At 42.2% G+C, this 21,577-nt stretch overlaps 2 protein-coding genes across 6 annotated transcripts in view; one reads left to right on the top strand and one right to left on the bottom strand.

Annotated features, from left to right (window-relative positions):
• Window positions 1–1,746: 1,746 nt before the first annotated feature.
• Window positions 1,747–18,582, top strand: Vti1b (vesicle transport through interaction with t-SNAREs 1B). Of its 4 annotated transcripts, none has more exons than XM_031355264.1 (7): window positions 1,878–2,004; window positions 2,546–2,628; window positions 8,037–8,095; window positions 9,229–9,420; window positions 13,373–13,546; window positions 16,897–16,958; window positions 18,208–18,582. In XM_031355264.1, the coding sequence occupies exons 4-7, from the start codon at window positions 9,238–9,240 to the stop codon at window positions 18,302–18,304; spliced, it is 516 nt and encodes a 171-aa protein (XP_031211124.1). In that variant the 5' UTR covers window positions 1,878–2,004; window positions 2,546–2,628; window positions 8,037–8,095; window positions 9,229–9,237; the 3' UTR covers window positions 18,305–18,582. The 4 variants fall into 4 exon arrangements, with proteins under 4 accessions (XP_031211121.1, XP_031211124.1, XP_031211123.1 ...); XM_031355263.1 differs by having other exon boundaries at window positions 1,895–2,004; window positions 2,495–2,628; XM_031355261.1 differs by lacking the exon at window positions 2,546–2,628 and having other exon boundaries at window positions 1,747–2,004; window positions 18,208–18,516.
• The window catches only part of Arg2 (arginase 2), a 24,365-nt gene continuing 21,265 nt past the window's right edge, over window positions 18,478–21,577 (bottom strand). Inside the window, exon 8 of one of the 2 annotated variants that reach the window (XM_031355258.1) lies at window positions 18,478–18,951. In XM_031355258.1, coding sequence (XP_031211118.1) covers window positions 18,746–18,951 — 206 coding nt within the window. In that variant the 3' untranslated portion in view covers window positions 18,478–18,745. The remainder of the gene's footprint in view (window positions 18,952–21,577) is intronic. The other variant, XM_031355257.1, reaches the window with a different exon arrangement.

The following is a 21,577-nucleotide window of genomic DNA, read 5'->3' as shown; positions in this document are numbered from 1 at the left end:
CAGGTGGGCACGGGATTCGGCTTTGACAAACAGACTACACAGGGGTGGTGTAAAATCTGAGTGTATTTCTTTTAAAAATGACATGAGGCTTTTACAATCATTGCAAAAGAGAAATAAAAAATCTGGCAGCTCAACAATTGAGGTACCTCTGAGGCTATCTGAAACATACTGGGTCTAAAGCAGCAGCTATCTCCTCTGAACTGGTGCTGCATCCCCCAGGCCCAAGTGCTCTGGGCCCGGGGGACTGCGAGAGATACATGAATCTGAGTCCTAGCCCATCTAAGTTCTAGTGCTAGTCCTGCACGTGAGTCCAAGTCTTTCTTCTTCCAGTCCTAGTGCTAGACCGAAGTCACGTAGGCAAAACGACCCCCACACACCCAGGTCAGCAGGGTCTGGTAGCCAGGTGTGAAGCAGGAGGAAGAGGGGTGAAGCCCTCCCTGTTGAGGTATTCTTATGCTAATTCTCTGGTTCTTGCTGGAGGCAGGCAGAGGGGAATCCGACCTAACACTTTCAGCTAATGTCTTAGAGTGAGAGAAACCTTTCAATTACTCTTTAGTACTTAAAACATTAAACTAGGATAGTTGGAAACATTGGTGAAGGTCAGAAAGCAATGACCTAATTTTCTCTTGCTAGCTGTAAGAAAATGATATCTTGGTGAGTTCCTAGGACACTAGTACGAGGACATATCTGGGCCACCTCTGAGTTTGGGGTGCCAGGCGACAATGCGGAGGCAGGAGACTGACTTTCCTTGAAGTTTATGCCTCAGATACCGCCTTCAAGCAAAGTGTGTGTGGCAAAAGACAGAAATCACCAGGAACCCACTCCCACTCACACCTTGGAAGATGGATTATAGGATTTGCTTATGTTAGATAAGTGTTGTACCCCTCAGTTGTATCCTCAGCCCCATATATATCTTTCCATGTGTAAATACTGAGCTCCCATGCAAACGTTTGAGAGTGGGACCTTTGTGGAAACCCTGACAACACTATGCATAGGAATTTATACCTATGGGATGACAGAAAGGACTTGGTAATTGTTGATATATTTCACGTAAGGGCAGATGAGACGAGTCTGCCTTCCGCACCAAATCATACATTACCCAATGGCAGAAGCAAAATCATTTTGATCAATATATTAATTTTGGCTTATCAAAATATCTATTCTTAACATGTTGTGAATGAGAACCCGGGACAGCCTAATGGACTGGACTGGCTCATCCACTAAAAGCTGTGTATGTATTCTGGGATCACACTGCCCATTTTCCTTTTCTGAAAATACGTGACCACTTAATCTCCCCATTTTAGAGTTCTACCATCCGAGGATAAGGAGGCCTCTGCTCATCTATCTAGGGCTAAGACCGAACATTTAGACAGGATATGAACTAAAGTCAAGTGGCAGAATGAACTGCGAGGACAGCGAGGGGCGTGTGGTATCCAGTCGCTGCGCAATACCGCGAGCACTCCCAGCCCTCCCTGCACAGCCGCCCTCCCTCCCTTAACTACAACCCCCAGCATGCACTGCGGACCGGCGGGCCTGGATGAGGCGGCCGAGGCGCCAGTCCCGCGGGCTCCCTTGGGCCCTTCGCTTTGGTACCTCCCCTGTGCCCACTCCAGGTCGGAGACAGTCGCTCGCCTTGGCGCGAGGCCGCGCCCCTGTAGTGGCCGAGTATCGTCCCCACTCCGGCTTTCTGTCAGGCTTTGGCTCCCGGCGCCCGTGCAGTGACAGCAAGGGGCGGGGCGTCCGGCTCGGAGGACCCCGGAAGCGCCTGATTCCGGGAGGCCGAGGTGCGGCTGCAGCGATGGCTTCGGGGCTGGGCAGCTGATTGCTGAGGTGGGAGTGGGCCCAGCGCCCGGAGTCTCAGCGGCCGCAGCTCACGCGCAGCCTGCGCCATGGCCACCTCCGCCGCTTCCTCCGAGCATTTCGAGAAGCTGCACGAGATCTTCCGCGGCCTCCTTGAGGACCTACAAGGGGTGCCCGAGCGGCTGCTGGGGACCGCGGGGACCGGTGAGGCGGGGGCGGCACCAGACGGGGAGAACTCCGCAGGGTGCGGGCTGCCAAGCGCGGATCCTGGGCTCTCCGCTTCCCACTTGGGCACGCCCCCTGCTGCTGTTCGGCCCCGGACACCCAGGGTTTGCAGCCTCTTGTGGTGACTGGGGGCGTGCAAAGGGATAGACATTAGGGTGTCGTCTCCTAGCGAGCCTCCCATGTACTAGCCCTCAAATTCTTAAGTTTATCTTCCTCTCCTAGTAGCATAGGGCGTTCCTAAATCTGCGCTCCTGTGTTTCGTTAAGACGACTTAAAAAGAAAAAAAAAAAAAGTCCTGATTTAGGGTTTGGGCATGTAGGAGTTTGGTAGGCAATGGAATTTTAAAAATAGTTGTAACCATAGAGATTAGCTTATAGGTGAGACAGTGGCGGGAGGTGAGGGGACTAAAACAGCCACATTGGAGAGGAACCGGAAGTCTCACATTAAGACTTTTTTTTTGACGTAATAGGGTAAATCATTAAGGAACATAAGCAGCGGAGTAATGTGGATTTCATTTTAGAAGCAAGGCGGCGGATAGCTGGATAGAGGATGTGAGAATGGCTATAAGAGACTGTGTTAGGAGCTTCTGTGACAGTTGACTAGGTAAGCATGGGGATCTGGAGAGTGAACATTAAATCCAACAGGTGGTGCCCAGGCAGAGATTTATGAAACTGGAGGCTAGGAGTAGGAAGATTGAAGAGGGTCCGTGTCTTCTCACGTGATCAGTTGAATGATTGAACTTAAATAAGAGGCGCATACTTGTTTGAGCTGTAGATGAGAGTGTCTAATGTAGATTAGAGAGAACAGTGTATTGTCTACCTAGCATGACAAAATATTCGTATGCCATTAAAAACATCATGAAGAATTTTTTTAAATTAGTAAATACAGTAAAAATCAAGAGACTGCCAGTGGTGAACACTTCTAATCCCAGCACTTGGGAGGTAGAAATAGACTCTCAGTGAGTTCAAGGCCAGCCTGGTTAACACAGCAACGCAGAGACTCTTATCAAGAAGAAAGAAAGAGAGAGAGAAGGAGAGAAAGAAAGAGAGAGAGAGAGAGAGAGAGAAAGAGTTCTAGAACCAGACTACCTAGGTTACATGCACCTTTTATTAGCTATGTGACTTTGCAAGTTTTTACCAAACTAGTTTCCACTATTAAGTAAAACATAGCGTCTAACTTCATGGGGTTTTTGTGGGGAGGTATGTAAAGCTCTTAAAAATACCATCTGTCAATAGTAAGAGCTATTATTAATATGTGTTTGCTATTTTATTTAGAAATATTAGCTCTCTATACAGTTATTCTTAGGGATGCCCTTTTTGTTTGCTTGTTTTTGTTTTTTGGGATTGTGTTTGTTTTTCAAGACAGGGTCTTTCTGTGTATCCCTGGCTGTCCTGGAACTCACTCTGTAGACCAGGCTGGCCTCAAACTCAGAAATCCACCTGCCTCTGCCTCCCAAGTGCTGGGATTAAAGGTGTGCACTCCCATTGCCCAGCCTCAGAACACTTATTTTCTAATGTAGTCAGTACTTTTTTTTGCATATTTATTTATTTTTGCATATATTTTTTGCATATTTATGATACAGTGTATTGTCTTTGTGTTACTAGAATAGTAGCTTGGAATTGTAGTCTATGAATCAGCCCATCAACACCATCTGGGAACTTGTTAGTTGTACATGCTCAGGCTCCATCCTGACTAGCTAGCAGGATCAAAACTTAAGACAAGCAGTATGTCTTAGCTGCACTCAAGAGGGATTTCTGGTGCTGGCTTAAGTTTGAGAGCCAGTGAACTGGGAATGAAAAAGTATTTTTGTTTGTTTGTTTAGCATGTGTCCTAAACTCCCAGGAACAGTACCCAGCACATCCTAGATATCTGACAAATATTTACTAGATATGTTTGGATTGGTAGTGTATACCTTTAGTCCTAGCACTTAGGAAGCAGAGGCAGGGAATCTCCATGAGTTCAAGGCCAGCCTAGAGTACACAGTGAAACCCCGTTTCAAATAATAAACTACATATTGTATTGTCAAATTATTGTAAAAATCATTTTTGGTTGTTGAAGGTACTATGAGTTCTTAGAAGAAAATAGCTGGGTATTGAAGCAGAATAGTTTATTTCTCACATTTTCATTACTCTTCAAATTGATTTATACACTGGTTAAAACAACCAAAGCAAAAGACATACTTATTTCCCCAAAGAATGGTCTATGTTCTCATGGCCCTTGAAGGGTAGTGCCACCGTTTATCCTAATTTAGGAGGGTTTTGTGGCAGTAACAGTCTTACCATGTATTGTAATCGTTAGCCTGTTTATAGTATTCATCACCTACAGCTGTAATTTCTCATCTTGGCTTCGCATTGTCTGGAAAGGTTTCTCTAAAGGCTCAGAAGTAATGGAATTTTGTTATCTGATTAATATGTTAAGTGCTTATAGTTATTGTTTCAAGTTTTGGTTTTCTGGTACCTGTAGACAACTGTCCTTGTGATAAAATTATTGACAGTTTTCCATTTTAATTTGCTTGAAGTCCAGTATTGATACCCGAGACCTCAGTTTTGTTTGTTGTGTGTATATGTATGGAGCTCAGAGAACAGTCTGTGCTTTCTTGTTCTACCGCATGGGTCGTGGGGATTAAACAGGTTATCAGGCTGCACCACGCACCTTTACCTGGTAAGTATTTATCTATCCAGCCCTGAGATGCTATATTTTTAGAGCTAGGAAGGAAACATGAAGTGCCATGCAGGGCAGGCTGGTAAGCACTAATCACACACAGGTTACAGAATTTCAGTTACTTCCCACCCCGTATACTCTGGTGAATTGTGTTTTGCTCCAGGCCTATGCATTTACTTTGAGAATCAATGGTAGTTCCTAATATTTGAAAGTTCACTGTGCCTGGCACTTGCTAAGCGCCCCCTGGGGTCAGCATCACTGCATTGCATTTACAAAGGAAACGGGTTGAGAGAGCTGATGTTTTTGTTGTCTTTCATCAGATGACATAATTGAGTCTACAGATAGAAGCTGTGAGTCTACAGAAATGCCACAATAGGGAGCTAAAAAGCAAAGGAATCTCATGTTTTAAAGCTCTTAGTGAAGCTGAAGTTTTCTCCCTGTCTAATGAGTTAATATTCCATAAGAAGATGGTGTCAACCTTAATGGTATGTTACTTTGAGCTCCTATGGCTTTAGGGAAGGCACTTGTCCAGATTAGTTTCTTCTCTTTCTTTCTTTCTTTCTTCCTTTCCTCCTTTCTTTTTAGATTTATTTATTTTATATATAGGAGTACACTGTATCTGTCTTTAGACACACCAGAAGAAGACATCAGATCCCATTACAGATGGTTTTGAGCCACCATGTGGCTCTCCAGCTCCTTAGGTTCTAGTGTCTATGGCTGTAAAACAATGTTGATAATTTCTGAGAACTATCCCAGCTGTAATGTCGATTGGTATGTGAGACTGAAACAAAAAACAGGTAATGACCCCTCAGTTTAGTAGAGACAAGCCTCTTTTGATTTCTGAACATTTGCTTTTCTAACATCTATTTTCCTAGATGTTTTTCTGCCCTATGGACTTTGGTGGAGGTTGAGGGGCAGCACCAGCCGGTCTAAATCATGGTGGGGGTGTTAGGTCCTTGCAACTTCACAAGGTCGATTCCTTACTACCTTGCTATGAATGTCACTGATCCCTGGGTAGTGCACAGAAGCATTGGAGACACTTGATTTGAAAATGTCCCTGATGGTAGTAGCCTTTATGATGTTTGGAACTTCTTTTTTTGTTTTGTTTTGTTTTGTTTTGTTCTTCGAGACAGGGTTTCTCTGTATAGCCCTGGCTGTCCTGGAACTCACTCTGTAGACCAGGCTGGCCTCAAACTTCTTAATGGTTTTGTCCTTTGGCATGAACCACGTGCAGTTCATACAGTGCGTTGCCTTCACATAGCTACAGCCCTTTTTGGTGTGACTGTTGTTTCTCCTCTTTTTTTTTTTTTGGATCATGTTGGAGCCAAGACCAGAAAGCATCCTTTCTAGGTTCTTCAGCAGGAGGAATGATTTCTTAGGCCTGTCCTTGGTTTTAAATCTAGGACTCCATAAAGGAGCTTAAAGGTAAAGTTCTGTTTTGAAAGGTAATAAATAACTGTGACACAGGGAAGTTGGTGAAAGCAGTTCCAGTCATCAAACTGTTACCCCCCCCCCCGCCCCACTACCACCACCACTACTACTTTTCACGGGCACGCTTTTCTTGAATTGTTCTAGAAGTTGCTGTTTTGAGTGTAGATAAAAAATGACACTGTTGTAGAGAAATCTGAGCTAGGAAAAGGGATGTTTCCTAGCTTAGATTAAGAAGAGGTTGTACTTGAGTTTGGAGATATGCTCTGAAGTAGGAGTAGTGACACTCAGCTCTTGTGTAAGTAGCCATTCTTGACTGCAAGTGTTCTTTTTCCATTCTTGGTGACACAGCCCCTCAGGAAGGGTGACAGTTGCTTTGCTGTCCGTCTCAGTTCCATCACAGACAGCAGATGTATACCATTTGTTAAACTTTTCCTTTTTTTTTTTTTTAATCAATGGGTCTCTGGGTCTTGTGTGTTTTGTTTGTGGTCTGTTGTTTGTTTTGTGTTGTGTTGTAAGTAGTATGGAGGCCCAGGGAATATCAGATGAGTGGGTAGACATATGGAAGGTGGTGGTGACAAGAGGAGCAGAAGAAGTTCAGGGTCATCCTTGACTACCAAGTAAGTGGTGAGTTTTGAGCTACATGAGACCCTGTCTCAAAAGAGAAAAAAAATGAATTAAAAAACTATTGTAAGCAGTGGTAACTTTATAATAAGTAAATTATGTGTAGATTTCCACATGTAGATCATTCAGGTGAATGTTTTTGTTTGTTTGTTTTTGAGACAGGGTCTCACTATGTAGCTCTGGCTATCCTAGAACTCACTAGACTAGGCTGGTCTCAAACTCAAGAATCTGCCCACCTCTGCATAGGATTAAAGGTGTGAGCCACCACACTCAGGGAATCCATGCATTTTTAAAAATTCAAAATTTTCACAAATGAAGCCGATTGCTGCTTGTCAGATCTGAAGCAATGATCTGCTCCCTTGTGTTGCAGCCAAAGAAATGAAAATTACCCATTCTTTCATGTCAAGGCAGGTCCAGCACTGGTGCCTGAACCTAATCCCCTGACCAGCCAGGGCTCTTCCCTCGACAGAGGCTGCATTCCACAGTCCCTAGTAATTTTTACTATGTCAGGTGCCATTTTTTACTCTTAAACATTTTCACTCTATCAGTATATTCTAATAAAATATATGCGTCTAATACAGTTTGCTTTAGAGGAAATTATATTTTAAGTGGAAAATCTTTATATTTTAAGTGATCAAAAGAAACATAGTAAAGATGAAGTCATATTTATTTAGATATTATTGCTTTGAAACTGAAGCTTTTTCTCTTACTATACTGCTCAAAGGGAAGAGCAGTAATTTCTATTAAGGACAAAACCAGCTAGTAATGGTTGTACTCATTATAATTCTAGCATTTGAGAGACTAAGGCAGGAGGATTGCAAATTTGAAGGCAGCTTGGCTATCTTAGTGAGAGCCTACTTAAACAAGTGCAGCAGTTTAGAATACATGGGAAGGACTGAAAGAAAAATGGCAGTCTCACGGGCAAGTCATTATCCCTGTCACCATAGGGGAGAGAGTTATATCACTAGTGAGCAGACGAGGTGAATGCAGAGTTTGTTTTGTACAACAGTGGTGGTTACAGAATCACTGTGGAAACCAGTGATGATAGACATTCATATTGATGAGAGTGCCTGCCCTCCATGAAGTTGGGGAGGAGGAAAAGTTAAGAGTGGTTGTTAGTTTAAACCTGAAATAGGGAGGTTGTTGGCTTTAGAACCAAATAATTGTTAAAGCTAGGCCTGTTGTGGTAGTTAATTGTTACTACCCCTACCCAGGGAAGAATGGGAAGGTTATTCTAAGCAGAGGGAATGCCTCTATAAATGTACTGAAACAGTAATAAATGCACCTGTCTTTTCTAGAAGAGAAGAAGAAGCTGGTCAGAGATTTTGATGAAAAGCAACAGGAAGCAAATGAAACGGTGAGGACAGGGAGCAAGTACTTGTTTCTTGTACTTGGTTTTGATCTTTTCTAGAAATACTATGACTTCATAACAGGTAACCTTTTCCTGTCTTCTTGATTTTGACTGTTTCTAACTTTTAGGTTCTCTTTCATTATTGTGATAAAACATTCTGACAAAAGCAACTTAGGGAAGAGTTTGTTCTGGCTCACAGTTCATGTGGTAGAGAAGTCAAAGCAGTAGGAACTTGAAGCAGTTTATCACATCACAGAGAGTGATGATGAATGCACTCTACCGCTTAGCTCCTTTTCTCCACTCTGTCCAGGATCCTAGGTAGGGAATAGTGCCACCCACCGGCAGGATTCCTTTGCATTTGTGCAAAGGAAAATCAAGATAATCCCCCAGAGACTAATCTAGGCTAACAGGTGTGTCCAGAAGTTTGTCTTCTAGGTGATTCTAGATCCTATCAGGTTCTAGGTTCACACCACTAACCATTGCACTTATCTGACACATTCCTAGCACTAGTAGTAGGAGCATTCCCATATCTTTCCTGAAGCTGCCCACTGAGATCAGCTACTGACCTTTCTTAAACTTACTAACACAGAAGATATATAATTCACAGGGCATGCATATATGTATGTGCACACTTATTTGCATTGCTAGATATAGAGCCTGCGTCTTTATGCGTGCTTGGTATTGGTAGGTAGGCACACTACCACTAGTGCATTCATCAAATACGTATGTTTGTTGTGAAAGTACGTGTGAGTGTGTAGCTTGTACATGCATGTGATCTCCTCCTTCAAGTTCCATCCACCTTGCCTTTTCTTTTTCTTTAGTCTTTTTAAAACATGTTTTCTCACTGCCCTGTAACTTGCCAGCCAGCACTGGGACTATAAGTATATGCTACTATCCCCAGTGTTATTCACATGGTTCTGGACATTGAATTTAGGTCCTCAGATTTGCAGGGCAAGCACCTTACCGTCTCTCCAGCCTATCGATGCTTTTTAGAATGCATGTCTGCTAGAAACCATTTCAGGCACTTAAAGTAGATGTGGCATTTGTGGTCCCTGCCACAAAAATACACTTGTTATTTTGGATGTCTATGCCCAGGTTATAGGAAAAACCAGGCTACTTATCCCTTTCTGCCTTCCTAGTTGGCAGAGATGGAGGAAGAACTACGATATGCACCCCTGACTTTCCGTAACCCCATGATGTCTAAGCTGCGAAACTACCGGAAGGACCTTGCTAAACTCCACCGTGAGGTGAGAAGTACACCTTTGACAGCCACACCTGGAGGCCGAGGAGAACTGAAGTATGGCACATATGCCTTAGAGAATGAGCATTTGGTAAGTGTTAGCTACTCCTCCCTTAAGGGCCTGTGGTACAAGAACTAGGGGGTTTATGTTATCAATGTATATTGAAGTCTCGGGTTTTTGTTTTCTTATCATTGGCCTCTTTTCTGCAACTAGTTGCCATTCTCCACTCTGGTTGCTGCTCTTCTTAACTCCAATCTGTCTAAATTACATGCCTAGATTTCTTTGTGAGCTCAGATAGATAGATAGATAGATAGATAGATAGATAGATAGATAGATAGATAGATAGATAGATTTCTTTGTGAGCTTAGATAGAGATAGATAATTTCTTTGTGAGCTTAGATAGATAGACAGAGAGAGAGAGAAAGAAAGAGAGAGAGAGAGAGAAACCTAGAAACTGTTCTGAGCTAGACTGTATTTTGACCTGTTGATCTAATCCCTTTTCTTCTTGAACTTTTCTTTTTTTCATATAAGGTTTAGAATCATTTTCTTGGGTATACTCCCAGCGTTCTGTTAGATTTTGAGTTTTTGTTTTGTTTTTGAGACAAAGTCTGGTATTCTCAAGGAATCGTCTCGTCACAGCCTCCCAAGCAGCTGCTGGTCAGTTTAATTCATCACAAACATTTTACAAGATCAACCCAAGCGTAATATCAGGATGGCCTCAAAACTGGCAGAGAAACACAGTACTTCTCAGTAGGACCATTCTGACACCTAGTCTTGTAAAGTCAGCTAGAATGCTTCTAAGACAAATGATTCTGACATAATATTGGACTTCAAGAACCCATATCTTAAAACGATCTAGAGAAGCTGACTAGTTAAAGGAATAAAACTTCAGAAGGTTAAATTTAGTGTGCTGCATTTGGATTATAGTCCCCACACAGAGCAAAGTTGACATAGAATCTGTAAAAGAAATGGAAAGGGACCCAGCACTGCGAAATTAGCATCTACAGAAGGGCTAGCAGGAGAACTGTAAATGCTTCTTCATAATGTGTTCTTATTAGAGTGTGAGAAACAAAGTTCTGCTGACTTAACATTGCTGAAATTTAAGCACATCATTTGGAAAGGAATGTAAACGCTGACATGGCAACATATACCAGCCAAGGTAAGAGGCTAGGAACCCGAGTCATGGGGCAGGCCTGGGATACCGTACAGTAAGGAGATCAAGAAAGTCAAGATGGGGCTCTGTCAGTGCTGCCACATAAGGGCTTTGGAACATCCCTTGAGTTCCCACATACCTCTCTGACAAGCTCCTCAGCTTCCATCTCGAAACTTCCAGCGTGGTGCTCACAGTGATTGTACTTAGAACTTAGAGACTGGAGATGGTCAAGCAGCTGCAAATGGTCGTTATCCAAGTCAGAATCTGTGTCATCTGCAACCAGTGTTCCTCCTCAGATGGCAGCCAGCCTAGCACATTTTGTGTGCCAGCATAGGCAAGCACTCATTGCCAGGGTCACAGACATTGATGGGATGCTGGATGCGGGCAGGGGTGGCGCACGCCTTTAATCCCAGCACTTGGGAGGCAGAGGCAGGCGGATTTCTGAGTTTGAGGCCAGCCTGGTCTACAGAGTGAGTTCCAGGACAGCCAGGGCTACATAGAGAAACCCTGTCTCAAAAACAAAACAAAAAAAAACCAAAACTTTTTTTCGTTCTTTCAGCTAATTGTGGGCTTTTTCTACAACCTATTTTTATGTGCATAGGTGTTTGTTTGCCTACATGTTCACCATGTGCATGCAGTTCTCACAGAGGCTAAGTGAGGCTATTAATCCCCCGAAACTGGAATTCCAGATGGTTGTGAGCCAGTATGTGGGTGCAAGGAGTTAAACCCAGGTTCTCTGGAAGACAACCAGTGCTAATCACTGAGTCATTGCTCCAGCCCTGCTTTATTACATTATTTATTTTGTATGTATATATAAGCACATGCGTGGAAGTTGAAGGACCATGTGCAGGAGTCCCCATAACTGAACTCAGGTCTTCAGACTTGGTACTGAGCCATCCCACCAGCACCATTTTTTGCTGGACTGATCCTCACTGTACTGACCAGGCTGGCCAGAGCCATCCTCCCACATCTGCCTCCTGAGTGTTAAGATTACAGGCGTTCACCACACATGATTGGGTTTATTTGACCCTCAGTGGTTTCTTCATTTACTAGTCTGTATGCTATTTGTAAAGTAAACATTCTTATTCTGAGAATCTAATTTAAGAAAAAAAAATTTTTTTTTGAGAGTCCTTGAATTCCCTATTGTAGATCAGGCTAGCCTTGAACCCACAGAGATCCTTTGCCCTGTCTCTCTGTGGGTGCTGGGATTAAAGGTGTGCACTACTACCACAGCCCAGGAGGCTAAGTTTTTCTTTTCTTTCTTTTTTTTTTTCTTTCTGATGCAGGATTTCTCTATGTAACCCGGACTGTCCTGGAACTCAGATCCGTCTGCCTCTGCCTCCTGAGTTCCTGGCTTAAGAATCTTAATTGTTGGCATCTTATGCCGTTTGCCACCTGCTCTGTAGTAAGTTCTGTGAGCTGAGCCCCTCTTGATTATGAGCCCCTCCCATCTCTGTCCTGACTCTGGCCTGACCTGGGCTGCTTTCGTTGTTATGCTGTGTTTAGGATTAGAGAGAAAACTTCAGTGAAGATTAAGAATTCTCGGGAGGTTAGGGAAGCTTGCTTGAGGTCCAGCTCCTCCCCTTCCCTGTGAACAAATCACCCTCGTGATAACTGACTGGAGAGTGCTGTTTGGCATGAGGTGACGTTCTTGTTTTACTGGTATTGGTAGAGTTCACCAGCAGATTATAGCCATGGAAGGTTTTTCAAGGATGTAGCAATGTCTCTAGCTTTTAATGACTTCTATGCTGAGAAAAAATACTTTATTTATGGTCTCTAAGTCTTCAGTACCAGTCAAGTGGGAATCTTGAGTGAATTAATTATTTTCTAGAGTTTTGAGTTCGTTGTTTACTTGTGACACTATTAAAGGCTAGCCAAGCATGATGGCACACATTTACAGTTCCAATACTTGGACGTTGAGCCAGGGTGATCATGATGTGTTTGAAGCCAACTTCAATTACAGTGAGACCGTCTCAAAAAACAAAAATGAATAAATATTTAAAGAGTTTTAATGTTAGAAGCTAATTGTTTTATCAGGTCATTTTTGCACACACTATGACCTTCTCACTCAAGTCTGGATGCTGGCTGACATTGCTAGTAACCAGTTACATACATGTTTATAGTGGACTTTAAGTGGTGCACAAGGAAAATGCTCCAGTTTTTTTCATTCTTTTTTCAGAAGTATAACAGGAAGTGGGATATACCTGCTTCAGTTTGTGACCTTGAACAGGATCTTAGGATTCTGAAATCCTCCTGCCTCTGCTTCCCATGTGCTGGGATTAAAGGCATGCACTACCATTGCCCAGCTGAAAATATTCTTTGAAAGTATTAATCTATCTAGGCATGGTGGCACCTAGCTTTTCATCCTAGCACTTGGAACACAGAGACAGATGGATCTCTGAGAGTCGAAGCCAGGCTGGTTTATATAGTAAGTTCCAGGTTAGCCAGGACTACACAGTAGGATCCCATCTCAAAAAAAAAAATTCCAATTTTGAGGGATCCAATACCACTTCTGGCATCCATGGACACCCTGGTGCACATGTACACACACATAAATAAATCTTTAAGAATGTTTTTATTTGCTGAGCATCTATTGATGTTTTTCTTGTCATGATTCTCTTGAACAATAAATATTTACATAATATTTACCTTTTCTCAGGTATAAGTAATCTAAAAATGATTTAATGGATTGGGAGGATATGTATATATTTATATGTAGTTATACTACTTTACACATAGAACTTCAGCAGGAGTGGCCTAGAATTAGTTCCCCGCAGAAAGAAAGGAAAAACTGTAGTGAAAGAAGAAAGTCACAAGGAATGTATTGACAATAAATTCATAGTGGAAGTAGCCTAACATGTTTCTTCCCTCCCTCCTCCTTCCTGTCAGAATCGGCTACAGTCTCAAAGAGCATTGCTTCTACAAGGCACTGAAAGCCTGAACCGGGCCACCCAAAGCATCGAGCGCTCTCATCGGATTGCCACAGAAACTGACCAGATTGGTTCAGAAATCATAGAAGAGCTAGGGGAGCAACGAGACCAGTTGGAACGTACCAAGAGTAGAGTAAGTCTGGGCAATGTGTAAAATAGGAGGGTCCTCCATACCAGATTCTGTACTAGGTTCACACACTTCAGCAGTTCTGAATTCTGGGAATAACTCTTTTCTTCTCTCTCTGGGAATAACAACCCATTCCCCTTTTCACAATTTTTAAGTTGCTTGGCTAAAAGATTCCTCATTAGAATTAATTTTTCAGAGCTAAGGGAGATGGGTTTGTTAATAAAAGTCAATACAGCTGCCCATGCATTTGTAACCCCAGAGTTTGGGGGTGTGGATTAGAAACAGTTGGATCTTGTTGACCAGCCAGTGTATTAATAAGGTGGTGGGCCAGTCTTTTTGCTATTTTGTGGGTTCTTCTACCTTTTCCACCCTTTCAACCCCCTAACACTAGATAGGAGAGAAGAAAGGAAAGGGGGTGCCGATGTTATTGTTAGGCTACTTCCTGCTGATTAGGGGTGTCAGGTTTCCTGTGGCAAATTTGATCTTCATCAAGGTATCTAACTTCATCTCATCTCTTTGTGCATAACTACTTGAGAAACCATGACCAACAACCACCAAAAAACAACCCATCCCGTTTCTTGTGACTCTAGCATGCATGCATACGTGTATGTGTGTGTATATATGTATATATATACATATATATACATATATACACATAATCTCCTCCGAAAAGTCCCCAGAATTCCAAACATCACACAATCACAGAAACTATCTGATGCTGGCAAAATCACATCCCTGCACAAGGCAAATCAAAGTGTGTGAACAGTCTGAAGTAGCTCCATATCCCATACCTGGGAACCTGGGATTAAAACATATTCTTATATTTCTGTCTTTTTTTTTTTGTTTAAGATTTATTTTTATTTTATGTGCATTGGTGCTTTGACTACATATCTGTCTGTGTGTGGAAGTGGAGTTATAGACAGTTGTGAGCTGCCATGTGGGTACTGGGAATTAAACCTGGGTCCTTTGGAAGAGCAGCCAGCGCTCTTAACCACTGAGCCATCTCTCCAGCCCATTTGTGTTTTTTAAATTTTAGCATTTGGAGTGGAGAAGTCACGAAAGGTACCTTCCATACCCACATAGATGTGCACATACAGTAGACAAACACACAAAAAAACATAATATTTGTGACTGAGTCTTGCTATTTAAACTTGACTGCTGGCCTGGAACTTGGTGATCCTCCTGCCTCTGCCTACTGGGATTAAGGTTGTATGCCACCATGCTGGGCCACAAAGCAATAATGATTTATACCATTCCATACCTTGCTTTATTTGTTACAAGAGAATGTGAAAACACCAGTAAGGATTCAGTGTCACTGAAAGGAGATTTTAATTTCAGGTCTAGCAGCATATTTTTCTATTCTTTAAAAAAAAAAAATTATGTGTATAGGTGTTTTGCCTGCATATATGTCTCTGTATCATATGATCCTGGTGCCTGAGGAGGCCAGAAGAGGACATCAGATTTCCTGGAACTGGAGTTAGATAGTTGTGAGCTGCCATACTGGTCCTGGCAATAAACTCAGGTCCTCTGGACAAGCAGCAAGTGCTCTTAAGTGTTGTGTCACCTCTCCAGCACTGTTTTCCTATTCTTATGAAAACTCTATCTACAAATAAGACCCTATTATTTAAGGGAAAGGTGCTTTTTTCTCACCTGTCAAAAACAGTACTGATAGTTTATTGGCTCATAAATTTTACTTCAGTCCCATTAGCCTAAGGTAAGTTGGACAATTGAGAGAAGAAAGCAGAAATATGCAGGTCAACTGATGGACTTTATTGGGGTTCTCCTATGATTATAAGAAGCTTTGGGAAAAAATTCCTTTTTCCTTTATATAAGTGGGTTAGTTTCCATCAAATTTAAAGACTAACAAATGGTTTACCAATGGAATGTTATATTCTTAATATTTGTCCTGGGGCAAATCTTAACTGAAAACATTGTAGCCAGGATTTAGACAGGAAAGTACTAGCTCATTGTGAGGATTTGAAGAGATTTTCTTATACATCTTATTAAAGAGATTCCCTCATTTTCCTACTTGTACAAATTCACAACATAGTGCTAATTTCAAGGTAAGCAGTGGAGAAGGCAAATTTGTAATGGGTTGTATAAATTTTGGGTCTTGAATATACTTGAACTTAAACACCAAAAATTGGCCTGAGAGATCAGTTGACTTACTGTTAAGGTTTGTATATGCTTGGCCCTCTTGGAGTAGGTGTGTCACTGTGGGTGTAGGTTTTAAGACCCTCATCCTAGCTGCCTGGAAGTCAGTATTCTGCTAGCAGCCTTCAGATGAAGATGTAGAACTCTCAACTCCTCCTACAACATTCCTGGATGCTGCCATGCTCCCACCTTGATAATGGACTGAACCTCTGAACCTGTAAGCCAGCCCCAACTAAATGTTGTCCTTATAAGAGTTAGTTGCCTTGGCCATATCAGTAAAACTCTAACCAAGATAGTTACCAAGGCCACAAGGCAGTGGTAACAGACAGCAAGAAGCACCATTGGGGCTCAGTTCTCCATTCAGTGAGGCCACTCAAGCGGGTAAAGAAAAAAACCAATAACCAAAGTCCCCAAAGCATTAGTTCTTCAACCTACAAAATACTAAGGACTGGAGAATAGCACTTACTGTTCTTGTAGGTCCAGTTTCTAACACCCACATGGCAGCTCACAACCATGTATCCAGTTCCTCTTTTGACTTCTAAGGGCACCACATATACATGCAGTGCACATACATATATTCAGGCAAATACTCATACACATAAAAGTAAATCTTTAAAAAAATGTAAGCAAACACCAACTCAAGAGGCTCTCCAAGTATTTAAGTGATAAGATTCAAACCTTAAGTTGCCCTATAGTCACTGGCCCAGCACAGGTGAAGCCTTATAGCCTAATATGGCAGTCAGAAAGGCTTGGTTTTAAAACTGTGGCACTATTCTGTCTGTCTCTTTCTCTCCCTCTCCCTCCCACCACCCTTTTCTTTTCCTGAGGCTGGGTCTCATGTAGCTCTGGCTGTCCTGGAACTCTCTGTAGACCAAGCTGGCTTCACCTTGCTAAGCCTGCTTCTGGGATTAAAAGTATGCGCCACCATGCCTGTCACCCTCCTATCTGAATAGCCGAGGTGAAGGAGTAGTGACCTCACAGCCACCCACACCTACAGGTACAATGAGATACCATGCCTCCCTCGTTAATGAGCACCCAGACACCTTGACTTTTCTAGGCTCCTTTACCTATACTTAGATAGAAGCCATTAAATTCATTTGATTTCTCTGCATCTTAACAAAGACCTTTTTTATGCCCGTGTCCAAATTCTATAGAATTTTTTTTGAAAGGAGAAGGAAATGATCTATTATTTTATTTTTCAGCTGGTGAACACAAATGAAAACTTGAGCAAAAGCCGAAAGATTCTTCGTTCAATGTCCAGAAAGTAAGTTTCAAAAGACCCACAAATTATTGACATTTAATGTGTATTTCAACTAAGAAAGCTTAAACCAGTAACTTAACAAGTGCCCTGGTAAATTACCTTAGTGCTACCCAAGCACTCTGCTTGCTTGGCACTCAACAACCAAAGGAGAATATAATTTGTATAGGTAAATATCTCAGGATATTTTTTGTTCCAACATAAAGTAGTGGAAAAACCTGTCTGCTGAACAATGTCAATCCCAGTTTCTATCTCTTAGAGGACTCCTAAGGAACTAATAGAGCTTTTCTGCTCCCTGGGGTATGAGCATGGATAGTACTTAATTCTTGCCTTTCATGGCAGCCCCTTTTTGGGAGTTCTGTCTTGTTAGCAAGAAATATTTAACAGGAACAAAAACAAAAACAAGCTAGTAGCAGGTAAAGTGGTTGTGGTAGGAGCCTGACCATTGATGGGAGAGAGCCATCCCCAAAGTTGTCCTCTGACAGCCACAAGTGAACTCTGTGGTATGCACATACCTGTGTTCACTCATTTAAAAAACTAAACAAAAACCAACCTTGAGGTAACTCCTAACCATAGTTTAAAAAAAGGCCGAAGGGAGGTAGTGACATTTGGCTAAGCTGGGTACCTAGTGTGGCATGTGAGCTAACAAGAGCTTTAGTAATCCATTTGTAGAACGAACAGCAGGAGTAGAATTTCCCCAAACACTAGTAAATTCTTCTTTAAGTAAGGGGAAACCAGATGATAACCTGAAGTAAATTTTTTGGAGAGGGTCTGTTCAGGTAGTGGAGCAGGGAGAATTAGGGAAGAGTAAGAAGGGAGAAGTTTATAAGACACTGTTCTCAAGGCCACTAGTTACTCATCCTAAAAGCAAGACCCATCCATGGGGTTAATTAACTTTTGACACTAAAGAGTGTACCCCAAACCTTGTTTCCAACATGCACCCATAGTGTATATATGGTTAATAGGACCATATTTAAAACAGCAGGACAAGTGAAGGATTTTTTTAGAGTCAAGAAGTCATTCTTAGTTTTTAGTATTATATTCCAATTTCCCACATTTTTGTGATGTAGTAGTCAGTGTTGTCCCTCACTTAAGCCAAGAGCACCATTAATTGTCACTGTCTGAAGGACTTACTGCTTACCACTATGTGGCCATGTAGACAAACTCAAATTCCATCTGCCTCACTGTATCTAGCATTAGAAACAGCTAGAAATAAGGTTACCCAGACTCATGTCTACTTACTCTGTCTTTGTAGAGTGATAACCAACAAGCTGCTGCTCTCCGTCATCATCCTGCTGGAGCTAGCCATCCTGGTCGGTCTGGTGTATTACAAATTCTTTCGACACCACTGAACTTCTGTAGGGAAGGCATTGTGGACCAGAATCTTGCCTCTGAATGAATGGTGTTAGGGATATATGTTGCTGCTGTGGGCTAACAGTTCAAAAAAGTATTGTCTTGTCAGACTATGGGAGGAAGGGCAATGGAAAACACATAAATGTGAAGAAATGGCAACAAGACAAGTGTGTATACTAAGGTAATAAATGCTGTTTATGACTTCTTCACACTTACATGTATAACATTAATAGCTTGTAAACTTCAAAAACAAATAACAAAATACATTTACAGTAAATAGTATTGGTGACCAAAACAGAGAAGGGAATTTTACAGTTGTGAGAGTGCACAGATGTTCTCATTAAGGCAATATTGATCCAGACAGCCATTTAATATCTGTCCCTTTAAATGCCTTGCAACTCTGGATTGCTGCTGTGAAAGGTACCAGAGTACAGTAGTTCCTAAATTCTCACACATTCTTCATTTTCTGATTCATGTGGTGAACTAGGAGTAGGAAGGTGGTCATAGACAATGTGTGCTCCTTCTCTTGTCTGACCAAAACTTGAAGCAATCACATCCACTGCTAGGCTGGCTGTCGCCTTGGCCTCTTCCTCAGAAGTGGCCAAATGAGGATTGACTTCAACAAGATCCAGAGCTGACAGCAATCCTGGGACAATAAAAGGTACAAGACTTTAGAACACACCCTGGCTGCTACTTTCAGTGAGGGTTGTTCCACCTCATAAAATCAAGTCGTTTTCCAACATAAAATGACTATCAGAAAGCCCTCTGCAGTCTGGGAAGATGGCTTTGTAGGTGGAGGTGCCTCAGCCAAGACTGATAACCTGAGTTTGATCCTTGGGTCTCACATGATATTAAAAGAGCCAGACTAACAAGCTGTCCACTGATCTCCACATGTACTCACCACTCCACAAATATATGGACACAAAAGTAACTTTAACAACAAAAACACCAGGACAGTGGTAGCACACGCTTTTCATTCTGGCATCTGGGAGGCGGGTGGATGTCTGAGTTCAAGGCCAGCCTGGTCTACAAAGTGAGTCCCTAGGACAGCTAGGACTACACAGAGAAATTATGTCTCGAAAAACCAACAAAACAAAATCAAACAAGAAAACATAAGAGGCTTACAAGACTTGGCAGTTAAGAACACTTGCTCCTCTGATCAAGGACCCAGGCTAGTTCCTAGCACCCACATGGTGGCTCACAAGTGTCTATTACTCTTAATCCCAAAAGATCCAACGCCCACTTCAGATTTCCATGGGCACCAACCATTTGTGCACATCCATATATGTAAAAAAAAAAGTGTACACATCCATACATTTAAAGAACGCCCATTGTGTCTCATCCTCTTGACTACACATTTAAGTTAAAATAACTGTATTAGTACAGAACAGTAATAAAATCTACCCCTGTTCCAACTGTGGTAATAGGTAAGCATAGTTGTCAGGATGTAGGCACCTTGTCTGTCTAGGGTTTTATTGGTCCTTTTACCTCACACCCAGTACTGTGGATTAAACCAGGGTCTTATGCATACAAGCACATGCTTTACCACTGAGCTGCATCCCAGCCCATCAGTACTTTCTTTATCCTTTTGTGTAAGAGGTGTATGTGTACCTGCCACTATGTGCATGAGGAGGACAGAAGGCAACCTTGGATGTTGGTCTTCATTTCTGCTTTGAGGTAGGGTCTCAAACATGCCAGGGTAGCGGTCCCTTAAGTTTCTGGGGATTCTCCTGTCTCCATCTCCCATAGGATTACTGGTGTGTGCTGTCTCTGGGGATCCAAACTCAGATCTTCATGTTTGTGCAGCAATTGCTTCACCAAACACTTAGCCATCTTCCTGACTTCACCAGTATCTCTTGAGGCTCCACCATATGCCCAGAAGTATAGCTGTTGCTGTAAATTACTTGTTTATTTTGAGACAAGGTCCTGCTGTATATCCAAAGCTAGCCTCAAACCGTCAATCTGCCTGCCTCAGCCTCCGGAACGGCATTTACTCCCACAGCTAGCCCAAACATCCATGACTGAGATCTAAGAACAGGGTCCACATATGGCATATTTACTTTTTATCTGACTGGCCCAGCAAAGGAACCAGCCCTATGTTGACTGGTTCAGTCTTGATTTCAGTGGCCTAGTCTGAGGGTTTGAGTTTGTGCCCAAGTCCTCCGCATTGGTCCTTTGTTTGGAGTGAGCTGAAGGAAAGAACTTAATCCATAGCTGCCTTCCACTTCTATCCCTCCTTATCTGGCCTATTTCACCTGAGATTCTTAACACTTACTCTGGGTTAATCTACCTCTTAAAGAGTGAGCTGAACAAACTAAAATTCAGTAATACAAGTGTTTAAGAATATTTAGGCTGGCCGGGCAGTGGTGGCGCATGCCTTTAATCCCAGCACTTGAGAGGCAGAGGCAGGCAGATTTCTGAGTTCAAGGCCAGCCTGGTCCACAGAGTGAGTTCCAGGACAGCTAGGGCTATACAGAGAAACCCTGTCTTGAAACACGAAAAAAAAAAAAAAAAAGAATATTTAGTCTGACTATAAAGTCATATAAGGTATATTCTAATACCTAATGGTTCATTTATATTACATTATGGTACATGACAAACTGTCCAGTGTTTCTTACAATCTTAGTGATGCATAGTTGAGTATATTGTACAAAATTACAGTAACCAAGGATGTTAACATTTCATCATCATCATTTCCTGCCCAGGAACCCGTGTCCCTAGTGAGTTGTATCTTGTTCCCAATGGTTGAACCTAGCATCTCTAGCATATCCAAAATAGTAATCAAGAGGGTTTGCACCATCAACAATCCATCCTGCCAGTGTGTCCCGACTACTGCCATCCTACAGGTTAGTAGCAAATTGCTGTCTTTGTTGACACTGTCATGTCAGCAAAACAAGGAAACACAAGACACACCACTGCCACAACTGCTTGCAAACGTTATTAACCCCTCTGAAAGGAGCAACAGAAATGTTTAACTTCTGTTCTAAGTTAAAGTTACTGTTACAAGTAGAGAAAGGGAGCTACTTGGCTTGTTTTCTTAAACTGCTCCAGGTAGCTTAGACACAGGGAATGCATGTTTGACGTTCTGTTCCATATACTAAATCTATTGAGGGTGTGAGGGACATAATTTCCTTCGTGGTATTAGCATACTTTGGTACAGTCCCAATCCAAAGATGCCTCTAAATAACTGTCTATATCCTCTATTAGCCATATGAGTCTGGGCTATAAAAGTTTAACCAAAAACAGTGACACAGAAAAGATCCCCTGCAGAA

Source organism: Mastomys coucha, unplaced genomic scaffold (genome assembly GCF_008632895.1).
Source record: "Mastomys coucha isolate ucsf_1 unplaced genomic scaffold, UCSF_Mcou_1 pScaffold6, whole genome shotgun sequence".
NCBI classification, from domain to species: domain Eukaryota; kingdom Metazoa; phylum Chordata; class Mammalia; order Rodentia; family Muridae; genus Mastomys; species Mastomys coucha.
The sequence above is the reverse complement of the archived record's forward strand: the minus strand, read 5'-3'. Positions and strand labels throughout refer to the sequence as shown.